The 14,809-nt window shown below is 42.6% G+C and overlaps 2 protein-coding genes across 2 annotated transcripts; one reads left to right on the forward strand and one right to left on the reverse strand. All coding sequences in view use genetic code 11, as the record gives it.

Moving 5' to 3' along the window:
• Positions 1–5,057: 5,057 nt before the first annotated feature.
• On the forward strand, positions 5,058–9,194 carry EGR_02365 (hypothetical protein; the record flags this gene model as incomplete). Its single annotated transcript, XM_024491614.1, has 6 exons — positions 5,058–5,182; positions 5,885–5,937; positions 5,996–6,029; positions 6,796–7,028; positions 8,126–8,181; positions 8,964–9,194. 6 exons carry the CDS (start codon positions 5,058–5,060, stop codon positions 9,192–9,194), a joined length of 732 nt encoding a protein of 243 aa, XP_024354120.1.
• A 2,755-nt stretch (positions 9,195–11,949) lies between these two features.
• Positions 11,950–14,135, reverse strand: EGR_02366 (Succinate dehydrogenase [ubiquinone] flavoprotein subunit; the record flags this gene model as incomplete). Its single annotated transcript, XM_024491615.1, has 5 exons — positions 11,950–12,417; positions 12,483–12,758; positions 12,830–13,194; positions 13,260–13,384; positions 13,423–14,135. 5 exons carry the CDS (start codon positions 14,133–14,135, stop codon positions 11,950–11,952), a joined length of 1,947 nt encoding a protein of 648 aa, XP_024354121.1.
• Between the last annotated feature and the right edge of the window lie 674 nt (positions 14,136–14,809).

Here is a 14,809-nt window from a genome sequence, read left to right on the forward strand (position 1 = left end):
AAAATATATATATTCAGCACGGAGAAGGTGTCTGGGCTATTGGCATGGCCCAAAAGGCCAACCCACCCAGCGAGGTACAAGGGGTCTAATTCAAAGTACAAAAGTGGCGCCTCAGCAGAACCGAAGGATGAACCGCTGTTGTATTACAAGTAAACAGATAAGCATTCCAGCACCTCGAGTCTTCCCTAAAGTCGAATGAAGACGTAATTCGGGGGCAAGATGTGCAGGAGGACTGAGGGAGGGCTATCAGCATGACCCGAAGGCCATACCCTTTACGGGAAGCACAAGGGTGGGGCTTCAAGTGCTCGCGAAACCAAAACCTAATTTCAAACTAACTGGATGTTATAGTAAGCCCATCTTATGCGACCAGATTTAGGAAGTCCATTGTATTCTGTAAAAAATGAGCAATGATGCTTATGCATAAACATGCTTGAAAGAGTTTTTTGAGATAAGCAGCAATACCGAAAAATGATGACTTTTCTTTGGGAATTATGCAAAGCAATACCTTCTGTGCAATAGGAGCAGTCAATTCTGAGCGCTTTTGAAAAAAGAAAATCATCAATAAGCCCTCTTATGCTAGAACAGCTTTCAAAGTCGAGCAGTTTTGTTTAACTGAAAACTTTATAAATATGCTGTCTTTGCGAATAATATTTTTCCTGTTTAAAACGCAAAGTTCTCACACAATTCATGCTTAGACTACTCCAGGCGATAGAGTAAGCATGAGCAATCAAAACGGATTTACCATTGGGGTGTTCATGTTCCGTAAGTTTTTAGGCTCGCAACATTTCAGTCTTTGGCATCATGCAGTGCAGTTTGCCAAATGAAATAACAAAGCCTTATTTTACATAGGTGACACGCTTGAAGCCATAGGGATTGCGTGGGAAGAAATGCATTTTTCCAGTGCTGCGAATTCCTTGAGCGGTTTATCAGTTCATGGAGAAGAAGAATAAGCTTTTAAGGATTTTTAAGATATTCTCACTCAAGATTAATTTTACTCACACTATGACATCTGCAAAAGTTTTGATTGAGTTCACATGCCAAGTGGTCCCAAAATTGCCTGTGTGACATCTTGTAGGCAAGTAATCAAATGTTCACGATGAATTCATTGCTTTAAATGGAGAAAAACTAAGATTAATTTAAAGGCATTGTAAGAATTTAAAATGTGTATTCTAGCGTGCCAGTGTCTGCGGCACATTAAGTCTTATTAGACGATGCAGGACGACAGAGTGCGGCTTTTTAACTTATACGGAGGCTGGCTTACACCACTCATACCACATTATTGCTGACTTTCAAAGGCCTTGTGACATCAAGCGCCTCGCGATCGGAATCTAGGCCTGTGAGGAGGAGAAGATCATCTGGGCAGTTTCTTAATCTGTTAAATACTGGGAGTAAACATGTCCTATAAGGCGGGACCCGAATGTACTCCTGTGGGGTCCATATTTACAATATGGTGGAGATTGCTTTACCTATTATTTTCTCACTGTCTCTGAAGAGTCAGTGGGTATTTTGACCCACCTGGCTTAATGGAGACTCATTCAACATAATATCAGGGCAGAATGTGTATTCCCGAAGTACAGAAGGGCTGAGGAATGCTGGCATAGTTCGGAGATCATGGCGCCCAGTGGAAGTACGGAAGCCTTACACCATTTAGTCTGGTTGTTTACGGAGTAAAAATGCCCAGAATTACCACATAACTATTTTCTTTTAATTAGATATCCCAACATTGCATTGGCTTGAAAAAGAATTATCTAGGTAGATCTTAAAGCAAAACGTTTGTGAATTTTGATCATAGGTAACAATTTTCTTCGTCAATGGATTCGTTGTACAAATGCTTTCATTTCTGCTCTGAATGAATTAAACTGCAATTACCATAAGCCACGGGGCAAGCATTCACAACTGTGGCACTTAAACGCTTCCATTACAACAGCTTAAGAGAGGCTTTGCCCTATTTCATTGTCATTTAGATACAATACAGCTTCCATTATCAAGGACCCTAGAAAGAGTCTCAGGTATTTTCTTAGAAGGAAGCGTATATTCCTGCAGTAATGTGCTTCTCTGGCGTGGTTGTACGAATTGTAAACTCGAGGTTAGAAACTCGCAAGCGACATATCTCTCGTCATAATCCTCATCAATTGTAAAGACATTCCTGTTGAACAGGTAAATAAAATAGCTGGTTTTAATCTATCTACCATTGTGATGCAGCTACTCCCGTGAAGAGCACCTCTTAGACTTGATATGGATGGATATTGAGCTATTTGCGCATTTGGCGTCGGTCTAAATGACAAAAATGCTTTTTTTTTCTATAAGCAATTTACCCGGAAACTTTGAATCGTGCCTCGTAGTGGAATTTATGAGTCAGTGTAATGTTTGCTTTTAATTGACCACCCTAACGTCTCACCAAAAACTATGAACTGTCAAAAGACTACCAAAGAACAAAAGAATAATAGCTTTACCCATAACTTTGGTGGCAACGTAGCGAAGAACTTATTTACTACTTATTACAGAATTGGCTTTGACTACTTACAAGTGTTCAGAGGCAGTGTTTCAACACCGAAAGAATGGCGGATACTTAGCAAAACTAATCGCAAAATAATGTTTTGAATCAATTCGGATGCCATTTTCGGAGATGGGATAGTTTTTTAGTAAACTTCAAAGAATGTGTTGTAAAGACAGGTAAGTACAGTTAAATAAAAATTCGGCATATTAATCCAGGTTCAGTCATTGTAAGCCATGTATCTCGTGTGATGCGATGACTCAAAATCCTCATCAGTCAGTCCCAGAGACGCCTAGAGTGTGATGACATGGAATACCTGCTATTGACGTCAAGATGATTAGTCACTGAACTGTAAAGACGGAATATTTCATTTTAAAATCCGTAAAGTTAACAATAATTACTACTTTTTCATAGTGCTATCTTCCCAAATCAGGTGCACAGTCTTTAAGCTTTTCCCAAAAGAATAGCCTTACCTTGACTAGAAAAGTACTACTTTTATTCGCCAAACCAAGATCTAGGGCGGTAGATGAAGGAGACTGAAGTGAACCTATTATCTCAAGCTCGATTAGAATCTGAAATGAAGTGGGGGCTCCGTGGAGCCACGACACGCATCAGCCTCGATTGGCACGCCCATAAGCCAATCACACTCGAATGGTAATTACGTGACTGCGCCTTTCATTGGTATATAATGATTCAGACGATTGGGCTCCAGCAGACAGGCTTCAGCCTCTGATCTTTTATAGAAGTGATTGTAATGAACAAGATCATTCTTTTGCTTCTTTTCATCATTGCATTGACGTGGCTGGGCACTTGTGAAGGCAGACGCCTCAATGAACAGAAGTGGACGTATACAAGGGGCAGAGGTAAGTTCAATTTAAATAAGGTTTTAAAATCCCTGATATTCTCCAAGAGCTAGCCGTACCGTCCTTTTACAAACGTGTGTCTTTAACTCTTACTTCTGCATTTATAGGAAGATAGATTAACTGTAGGATCAGAAAATGAAAGTGGCACTCTCTTTAAAGGAACCGTATAGTTAATGCCTACTTTTTGGAAGGCTGTATTACGGCATTTCGAAAGATATGGCTTTTAAGTTCGTTTTGCTTCCTTTTGCAAATGTGCAGTTTTAGCGTCCATTGTTTAATAGGCGTTAGTTGAGCTTCACTTCTTTCACAGATAACAATTGATTTTGCTTGACCATATATCTGTCAGTATGCAAAGCCTTTGAGAAAATTGTCTTCAATCACTTCTGCGGAATCACGCTGGAGTCATTTCCTTAAGTCCTGTTTCTGCATAAATTACAACTCGGCTAATTTGGGGCCTTTTTTTTCACACACTCAAACCTGTATGTAGCATTTGGCATCGCAGAAGGCGTAGCTGTGCAAGAACGTTTGTGTAACTTTGATTGACCATTATGCCTTCATTCATCCTATTACTTGCAAATTTCACGCCCACTCCCCTCTTGCCTCCCGTTGCAAATCACCTGGCATTTGATAATAACAACATCATAGTGGTATCCTGGCAAGTGGATATCAGTTACGATATTCATAAGCCTAATGTCTTTGTTCCTGCTGCGCTTCGCAATGTACAATCAGCGTAGCAGGATGTGGCCTTATTCTACGTTACTTCCGAGAGCAGTGGCTCATGAAACCAAGCCTAACTTTGTCCTATTCTGCACCAGTGACTTCCAACTATCCAAAGCAGTTAAGTTTAGCTGCACTCTCATTTAAACTGCCGAAACATGCGATAAGTGGCAATGACGGCGCCTTTTCTGAGATCTCATTTAACTTTAGCTTAGCTATTTCCGATAAAATATTTATCTGACTCTTTTCCTTAGTTTTGATGCAAATCCAGTCCAAAAAATTCCCTCATACGCTGATTACATGAATGATGCTTTCCATTTGCCTGCTCAAATATATTTTTTTAAAGGCAAATAGACCCTTAAGCTTCTCCATACATTCAAGTTAGTCTAATATGTTCCAGTTAATAGATGCTTTCAGGTGGGTGGAAACCCCTAACCCATCACTCCTTTTAGTCACTATCGTATTAATTGTTTGTATAACAATGATTTGAAGCAAACATGTGGCGATTTTTACCTTCCCTTTACGAGATGGTCATCGGCAAGGGAGGAACCGTCATACACGCGACTGCTACCCCCACTGCCAAACTCGTCATCGCCGCCAGCCTCGCGGTTTGTAACTTTAATTTATTCCCATTCCTAATATTTAATCTTGAAACTACTTTAAAACGGTTTCCCACAGAGATAATTTGGTTGAATGCCCTCGTTGATTAAGATAATTGCATCCCGTCTCAAAATGCAGGCATGGACTTGGTCGCTGTGTTAAAGTGCTTAATTGAGCTATCATTGTAGAAGAGGCCAATTTGACATTTACCAGCTTCAGGGGGATATAAAAAGCGATGCAATTAATGGGAATGCTTTCATTCTGTGAATGGCTCCGTAAAACCCCATTCGTCAACACGGTTCATGATCTCTCAATAAATAATACTTGTTTTTTTATATGTCCTACTACTTTTGTACGAAATATTTCATTAATTCTTCGTCGCCATGTCACTTCGACTCCACGACAATGTTTCCTCAAGTAGTGGTAATTTGACTTTGTTGTGCAGAATGCAAATTATACTTGTAATTAAACGAAGCCCCATGACTAAGGTGATTTCGCTAAAGATTAAGTGAGATAGCGTCTTTATTGGCACACGGAGTTGGAGCAACGCGCTGGAACTTGAGAATGATTGATGCCTGACTTAAGAGGCACGAGCTAGTAGGAGCTAGTCAGCTGATCAAAGGGCCTGCCTGACGCATGGAAGTTGGAGGTGCGCTATAGTTGCCAACCGTTTCAATTACTGCCATTATTGCATTCTGAGAGCCCTTGTCGCAGGCCTCAACACGAGTAATCTGAGGAGTGATTTCTATCACCCCTGGTGATTACGTGAAGAACCTTGACAACCTTTACTAATTAATTATTTCTTTGGATATCCAATTCAGAGTAAATAGATGACGTGCCACTCCATTTGGAATCTTTATTCAGCAATCCTTATCTCACTGGCTCCTAAAATTTGCCCAAACCAACGCCTTCTTCCATGTCTATATTTTTTGTGTATTCGGGTCTTTTTTAGGCCGACCATGACAAATGAGAGGCGTTCCACAGTAAAATCTAATGAATAAATATCTTTAATTTTAACTTGGGAAGTGGTTGTTTTGCAAAAACCGAAAGGTGTCTAAAACCCTATTTAGCACAAAGACGGAATTAGTGGCCTTTGTGATCCGTTTCTCATAATTTTTTAAGAGCTGAACCTTTTGTGAGCACTAAGGCAAAAATGAAGTTATAAATGCTTAATATTATTATTTACTATCTCTTTTTATTTTGCAATTAGGAAGCTTGGTAATAGAACCAAAGTCACTGCGTCATTTACATGGTTAGAATCAGGTGAGTAGGCGTAAAGCGGATCATATTTTGCTCGAAATATTTTTACTTCTTTGTTTAGTTAAGAGTGTTGACATTTTTTCAGTTGCTGTAAGGTTGCAATGCCAGTTCCGTAGTTCAAAGCCCAATGATTGAGCATTTACGGTTTTTCTTATAGTCTCCATAATACCAATGAAAGTGATTAGTGCGCTGACTACAAACAAATGCAATCCCAAACCTAGGGTACTGCCGCTGTACTATAGTAGCTTTTAATTCCATGCAGTACATATTTTCCCTTAAGATTGTTGCTGTTTTTTCTTTCTACAGGAATACCGGAATTATGCATTATAGGAGATAAATAGCAAATGACGATTTCTAAATTTTTAAAGCGATAGTGGAACACTACACGTTGCCTTTATAAATGGATATTAGACGTTTTACTTAAAATTTATAAGTAAAAATGCGTTTTGCGTAATTTACTACTGATCGCCTATTTATTTCAAGGTCATCTTGCAGTACTCGGGCGCTCTTGGCTTGAAGACTTATGTGGATCCCAACCAAAATATCCTAAAAACATCGCTGTTGTTGTTTCCGCCTAGACAGAATTCCTTTATTGTCACACTACCTCTGCCATTTTAGCCATTGTCCATGGTCCTTTACCATTGGAACGACCGTATTTAAGCTCTGAATCTTCTTTCGTTGAATAAAGGTAAATATGAAGAGCTTAATATTTATCAGATCAGTCAGTTAGAAATTCTGACAAAACAAAATCCCCAAAATTAGCAAAGAAGGTCTAACGAAGGCAAAGTTCTGCTTTATTCATTTGAGGCAAATTGGCACGCGTTCTGCATTTGAACGTCAAAACAATTGTTGATTGCTCAGAAAAACCAAACCATGGTTTGAGAAAGCATCTCAATCCTATTTTTGCAACGGCGAACCAATAATACAGTCATTTTTTGCAAAAATAATACCGCTATGTCAGGATAATCAAGGCTATAATTCTCCAAATTCACCTACTCTAATGCAATTCATGGTTTCTGGAAATTACATGAATTCTCTCAATCCAACAGCAAAATTCATATTTTACAAACAAATTGATCTTAATCAGCTTTTACGTGAGCCATGGAGCCTGTGAAATAATATCGCAGCAGCTCCGATTCTGTTCGGACGAACCTGTGCGTCCTAGTTTGCATTGTTCACGTAACAGGTGCAAATCCAACTGTTTTAATATTTACCTTCTGTCAAATGTACAATTTTTTTTGGAAATAAAACACAGCATTGCAGAACTCCGAGTTTTTATCTTGAAGTGTCATTTTTAAAGCCCAAGGGGGTTGGAAGGGTAGAGCGCAAGCCACGAGACTAATAAATACGGAAAAATAAAATATGGTTAATCAGAACATCAAATCATTGCAACATCGTCACTTATCAGTAAGTAATTTATTCGGCCAGCTTTGATAATAACCTAAGCTTACAGAATTTTCACATTTGTGGCACTATCTTGTCCACTTTCTGACATTTCGGGTCTTTGGATTGAAACATTACTACTACCGTTTGGTACTTATCTAGCCTGGGTTGCTCAAAGTCCTGTCAAGCCTAATTTGGTTGAAATCGACTCCTCACATGACCTCATTTGAACACCATACCTGAACACATAGTGCGTTGTTTCGTAAAACCCGGTTAGTGTGAAACAATTACCAGAATAATGACATATTTGTGATTGTTAACAAATCGCTAAACACTACGTTTATGTGCGCCTCGAAGCCTTAGGCCCTAAAATTGTGTTTTTTAAATGCCTAAATCTGCATTGCTCTGCCCCATGCGGTAAGAGAACCGGGGACGGCTTCATTCAAGCCACGTCCGTGCCAGACAGCACTCTCGCCGTTGTCCTCCAATTGCTGTGATCTCCCGTAGTAATAAGAATTTTCTCGCTTGGATATGCTAAAGGTTTTTGAATATGAAAAGTACTGGTCGGAGTACCCTGAAACTTCCTTGAAGACTAAAGAAGGCCTAACATTCGGACATAAGAATGTATTGAAGAAGTGGAGAAGGACTGGGGGAATACTGACATGGTCCCGGAGGCAAGGCAGCTCAGCGGAGGTGCGATGGCGAGGCCCCAAGTGCCCGCGTAATAAACGAAGAGATTAACAAAAAGGCCAAAGTATTACACTGATGCTTACTGAATATTAGTGCCTTTAATATTTTAAAATTTAAGTTACTTCTATTAAATATCAAATATTTAAATGCTTTTTGAATAAAGTATTTGCTACTGTAAAATGAACTATTTCTAATAGATCGCAGCTTTTTTTCCGTTTGACCGGACTTTAAGCGATGGAAATCGAGTAAGATTGCATGCAGGCTAGGAAGAATATTGGCAGTAGCTTCAGTCATCAACAAGTTCCTCTAAAAATGTAGCCCTTACCAATTCTAGACGTAAATATCATTATGTAGACCATGGCGGCACTTGAACTTTGCCTCTGCAGGCTCCGAAAAAGAGTTCGCTATTTATCACACCTGTTTTTCCTAATATCAGTGAAATAATAATGCTTAGGGGTTGCTAGTTCAAGGAGGCACGGTATGGGAATGATTTCAAGGCATATTATTGCACTTACTTCAAAACGTTGGAAGTAGGCAATGCAAAGTTTTGATCAAGGGAATGGTACAACGTTCCACTAACCGACGAATAAGTATGTGAATTAGTCGCGATGCTGGTTGTGTGTGACACATCTGGGTGGGTAAGTGATGATGCTGGCGTATCGATGCCATCGTCTTTTGCGTCCCTGGAGTGTCTGGGGTTCAGGCGTGAGGCCTACTAACGAGCAAATGTGGGGGCGTCGTCACAAAGTGCTGGTCGTCGACACCTCACATCTGCCTACTTCATTTACCCTCTCTCGCGGTCACACAAATAGCTGAGCATGGACTCCAGGCAGCAAACTAGGTGGATCTGGCGTATCCGCCTATGTGAGTCACCATAATGGTGAACCTGATGATTATCGAAGAAGTAAGGCAAGTGGAACCCTTACTGGAAGGTGACTATCACCCTTCTCCCCTAGGAGGAGAAATGTCAATGGGGTTGTCGACCTCATTTTGCTACCACTAGCGTGATTATGGAAGGTCAAAACGACTACCAAAATGAGAAATGTGGAATGATTGTTCCCAAAAATAGAAATTTAAAAGAACCGTTTAATTCAGTTTTTAGTATAAACGAATCAATTGGTGCTTTTCTGGTTCAGCTAAGCTTGTGCATATCTCTTAAAAGGGCGTTTTTGCAACGGATAGAATGATACAAATGTTTCATAAAATTGATTGCTTTTATTACACTGCTCAGCGTTTGTGTGAGGAAATGCCGTGAGCCTTGATGCAGATACGATGTCCTCCAAGCCCTCGGCATTTCAAATTGTGATTGGCGGCCCACAGATGCACAATGCAGAAGCACATGACGCTGTTCACTCACTCGCCTTTGTTAGAGCGTATGAATAGGCACTTGCCTCCAACCCACGGCTACTGCTCTCGACGCCAGGTTGAGACGCAGTTTGACATACCTGTCCATTCACCGCTTCCACAAACAGGTAAAATTGCCCAAACAAGAAAACTTTCAGGCCACATTTTTGGATGGGACTCACCTCTGCGTTTCATTTATTTGATCTGTGTTTTTAACTTTTTTTAAACAGCCCACTGTGGTGGTTGCTGAACTCACAGCAGCCACCGAGTCACAGTCACGATTTACCCTTACAGTGGTCCACCCACGAAATTCGGGTCAAAGGTTCATGGCTCACATTGAATTTATCGAGCATCCAACTGTCAGTATGTCATTCTTCCGAAAATAGAAGCTAAGTTCAATTTAGTAAACGCATAGTTTGAAAATTCCCTCAATATTTGTGAAATAAAGCAACAAATTTATTCACCTTGACCGCGCATTCTCGCTTGTCATTAAGGCACAATTCATTTCCATGCTCAGACACTCCACCCAGGATCTGCAGTCGATTCGGTGCGATGGTTTTACCTTTCAATCGCTGCAATGCTACTCGCACTTTTGCGGCATTTCAGCAGGCACTATGTGACGTTACAAATATGCGAGCACCGATGCCATTGGGCAGTTGGCATTCAATCTTGAAATACACCAAAGCGCCTCGGTAGCTGCAAAACACACATGCCAGGTAAAAGCAAACCCCTGGAGTGGTCATATTTCCGCATTTAGGTGGTTCATTCAATCCCACATGAGTTGTGGAATAGGTGTGAGACGCATTACAAGGGTCTAATTTTCACGAAACCACGCGGCCAATTGGTTTACGGTGGCTGAATTCGGCGCCGTACGTTTCACATGCGTACAAAAGTTGGCAGTGGGTCTTCACGATTTGGATGGTGTGCCTGAGAAAACTGCCAGAGGCGTGGTCTAGGTTACGTGTCCCCATTATTAAAAAGATGGACTGTATGTAAGCTGGCACGGGTGAGGCCCGTTGATATCAGCCCTGATCCACACGTGTGTCAGCCAGCGCTGGCTTACAAACCCACACGTGCAGCGTCACAGACCGCGAGGGCTTAGCAACACTGGGGTGAGGGGGGGGGGGTTCCATGCGCAAGGACGGGGACAAGAGAGCTGCGCCCACCCTAACCTTGTCATCTCAACCCATGGAAGGGGTGTCCTTCCCTTTCTCGCTCTCAAACCTAGCTAGTAAGCTGCTTGAGCTGATGAAGCCAATTTTAAATTTGAAAAGGCGACAGCTGAATAGTCGCTATTATTATTATTACATCATCCGATTGCACGATTATGCAGTACGCTGCCCGATTGCGCACAGATGAAAAAAGTAATCCAACTTTAGCGACCCCACAGATATGAGCACCTGACTTAACCAAATACCCACTGCCTTCCCTACTGGTCGCTGTAATTGACGTGTCCCACTTACTCATCATCATTCCGATTAGTTTCCACAGCCTGGGATACGACCAACGAGGGGTAATGAGATCCCTCTTCACACACCACCTGATTACTGGGATACAAAGCATTTCAAGTCTTTCCATTTACGATCATATCAAATCAGGGCTAATTTTCGAGAATAAAAGAACACGATCCATCGAGGAACTATTTCGATTGTTTTAAACACTAAAAACACCAATGGAATAATTAATATACACCTCTGGTGGCCCACGGCTTGTTACTGGAGTAAAATCCAACCCTGTAAATAACCACGTCAAAAGAAGCGCTCATACGAGGCGACGCCCTGACAAATGAACTCCAAAATATTAGCCGACACCATTCCCCATGCATCGGTGGACCACGCATTCAAAATGAACACTCGAGTTCACACACACATCACAGCCAAGGATGACAACAACCCTGCCTTGCGGTAAACTGTGATGGTCTGCGAAACCATTGCACGTTCGGCACCTGGCGCGTGCTGGCGCAGTGCGAATCACCCCGACAAAACAACTAGTCCGAACCCGTTGTTAACTCCGACCCGTAAGGTGATCACCATTAGGAGAAAGTAAAAACTACCGTCCTGGTGCTCCAAACGCCACGATAGTCACTGGGGTTTAAACACCGGCCCAGAGTACCAACCCCGACGCTAACATACGGGATGACGCAAAGCACACAAACCCCGCCCTAGTAAAAATCGACACCACGACTACACAACAGGGCATCACTAGAATCGGGATATACCCACCCCGAACCCGTTGCACACAACCCCACCTCCGGAATATGGAAATGGCTGACAGGCCACGCAGAAAACCCGCATGTGGAAGCGGCTAGCACCAATCATACACACCATTAATGACGCCTTCAAAAAGCCATTCGTATCCAAATGAAATTTTATTAGCATTACATTTGGAATAGGAGAAAATGGAAATGGGACATAGTATACTACATGTTTGGACGCACAATCAACCAACACTAAGACTTGCGGGACCGGAACATAGCAAAAACGTAATTCTTGTCAACCAGAACTGCTTTGATTACAATGGTGGCAGAGACTAAAAAAGTTCCGTTTGTGAAGCCCATGAAGGCGAGAAAGCTGTGAAAATAAGATTTACCTTGAACTATTAGTAGGAACGGATTTTCGGAGGCACGGTGGGGCAGACGTTCTGATCCAAAGTCTTGTCAATCACGGGTCTGTACTCAAGTTTAACGGCACCGGTCTTGAGGTTTTGGTAGCTCATCGTGTGTTTCCTCCAGTGTTCACTCATTGGCTTCTTGGTTTGACCTTCAATCGGCTTTGAGTAGTCGTATTCATCAATTCTCTGCCTAAAGTCCTCACGGGCATGAGCACCCCGAGACTCTTTCCTGGCCTCAGCAGCAACAATCGTCTGCACAGCGTTAATGAGGAGATTCTGCAGTTCAAGACCTTCAATAAGGTCCGAGTTCCATATGAGACTCTTGTCAGACACCTTAAGGTTGTCGTATTTGGCGGCGTAGAGCTTTAACATCTTTTCGACACCAGCCTTCAACACAGGACCATCTCGGAAGACAGCAGCATGCTCTTGCATAGTGCGTTGCATTTCGAGGCGGACCTGAAGGAGATACATTTTAGAGTAAGCCGAAAACCACGTATGTAACGTCTTAAGGACCAACGTACATCGCTGACAGGGAACTGGCCCTTTCCACTCCGGAGTTTATCAATGTTGGCGACCGACTCCATGCCGGTTTCAGGATGAAGCTCGGGGCCAAAATCACCGGGCTTGCATTTCTCAGCAATGTCGAGGGCGCAAGCGCGACCGAAGACGACAAGGTCGAGAAGCGAATTAGCACCCAGACGGTTGGCACCGTGCACAGATGCACACGCAACTTCACCAGCAGCATACAAACCAGGAATGATCTTGTCCTTGCCGGTGGCAGCATCATAAGTGATAACCTAAGCAAAAGAAGCTCACTGAACCCGAACAAAAATGATTCCCACTAATTAATGGAAGTTTTTAACCATACCTGTCCCTTGTAATTAGTTGGCACACCACCCATGTTGTAGTGCACAGTCGGGAGAACAGGAACCGGTTCCTTTGTAACGTCAACACCAGCAAAGATTTCAGCAGTCTCAGAGATACCGGGGAGCCGAGATTTCAGAAGGTCGGGAGGCAGATGATGCAGCTTCAGGTAGCAATGATCCTTACGAGGACCGACACCACGACCCTCGCGGATTTCAATCGTCATAGCACGAGACACCACGTCTCGTGAAGCCAAATCCTTGGCATTGGGAGCGTAGCGTTCCATAAACCGCTCACCCTCACTGTTGATCAGATAGCCACCTTCACCACGGCAGCCCTCAGTGATGAGACAACCAGCGCCATAAATACCTAAAGAAAGTCACTTTCCTAACCTACTTTCCTCCTTTAAAGGAAGTAAGCAAAAATCAACCCACCGGTAGGATGGAACTGTACGAACTCCATGTCTTCGTTGGGGAGGCCAGCACGAGTGACCATAGCAGTACCGTCACCGGTGCAAGTGTGTGCAGAGGTGCAGGAGAAATAAGCACGACCATAACCGCTACAAAAATTAGTACAAATTCAGAATTTGACACCTACCCAGTGGCAAGGATAGTATTTTTGGCTCGGAACCGGTGAATCGTCCCATCCTCGAGACACATCGCGTTGATGCCACGGCACGCACCATTCTCCATCAGAAGATCTAGCGCAAAGTACTCGATGAAGTAATCGGTTTCATAACGGAGTGAGCGACCGTATAGAGTGTGGAGAAGCGAGTGCCCAGTACGATCAGCAACAGCGCAGCACCGATGAGCTTGACCACCCTTACCGTAATCGAGACTTTGACCGCCGAAAGCACGCTGGTAAATTTTGCCATTTTCCAGTCGGCTAAAAGGCATTCCATAGTTCTCCAACTCAATAACAGCCTTGGGAGCCTCTTCACACATGTAGTGAATAGCGTCCTGGTCACCGAGCCAGTCCGAACCTTTCACCGTATCGAACATATGGAATTTCCAGTGGTCCTGTTCCATGTTTCCGAGAGCAGCATTAATACCACCCTGGGCAGCGACGGTGTGGGAACGTGTCGGAAAAAGCTTGGTGACACATGCAGTTTTAAAGCCCTCATTAGCCAAGCCAAAAGCAGCACGAAGACCAGCACCGCCAGCACCGACGACAACGGCATCATAGGTGTGGTCAATAATCGTATAATCTTTCCCTACCGTTGAAACATGCCGAGATGCCCCTGCGAAAGTAGGCACACAACCCAGCCGGGCTGCAACAGACGCGAAACTCGCCCGGACCAAAGACGCCATGAAGATGCACGAAAACTGGCAGTTAGGAGGCTACGCCATTAGAAGGGCTGCCAGTAGACATAAACAAATAATCCACCTAAAGCAAAGCAAGTCCAAACGAAGAGTAATTTATCAGTGAGCATAAATTATTTATAAGAAAAGCGATGAAGTGTTGGACTCAGAGCTCAGTTTAAGGTGCTACAAACTAGCCAAATATGGATCGCAAAAGCTTTTAGGGCTTTTCGATTCTTCAAAACCTACCATTTGGGCGACGCTGGTCACAGGCTAAAAAATTGTTCAATAGGCTGTTAAAACGGCAATTTTGGTTTCACATTTGAAAAAAATGAGAGTCCCATTGTGATGACCTTTTCGTTGCCTGAGAGAAAAATTTGCTCTGTACGATTTGTCCTATGGGCAAGGAGTTTAGAATATTCAACCTTAAATTGTTACTCAAATCCGTAAATTAATGCAGAAAATACAGTGCTTTGAATAACACCCTTAGATTTCTTGTTAAAGCCCGCAGCGACTCCAGTTTCGAAGACAAACACGGAGACCTCTTTCAGCCTTAAAGAAATACCAGATAAAAGCTCTTTGTTTACGTGTCACACCCATTGTTCTTACGTTTGTATAACGTATTTGAGTATTTATTCGGCTTTATATCCAAAATAACCTCCTTCTTTAAAGGATGATTTTTT

Source organism: Echinococcus granulosus (assembly GCF_000524195.1).
Source record: "Echinococcus granulosus chromosome Unknown EG_S00010, whole genome shotgun sequence".
NCBI classification, from domain to species: domain Eukaryota; kingdom Metazoa; phylum Platyhelminthes; class Cestoda; order Cyclophyllidea; family Taeniidae; genus Echinococcus; species Echinococcus granulosus.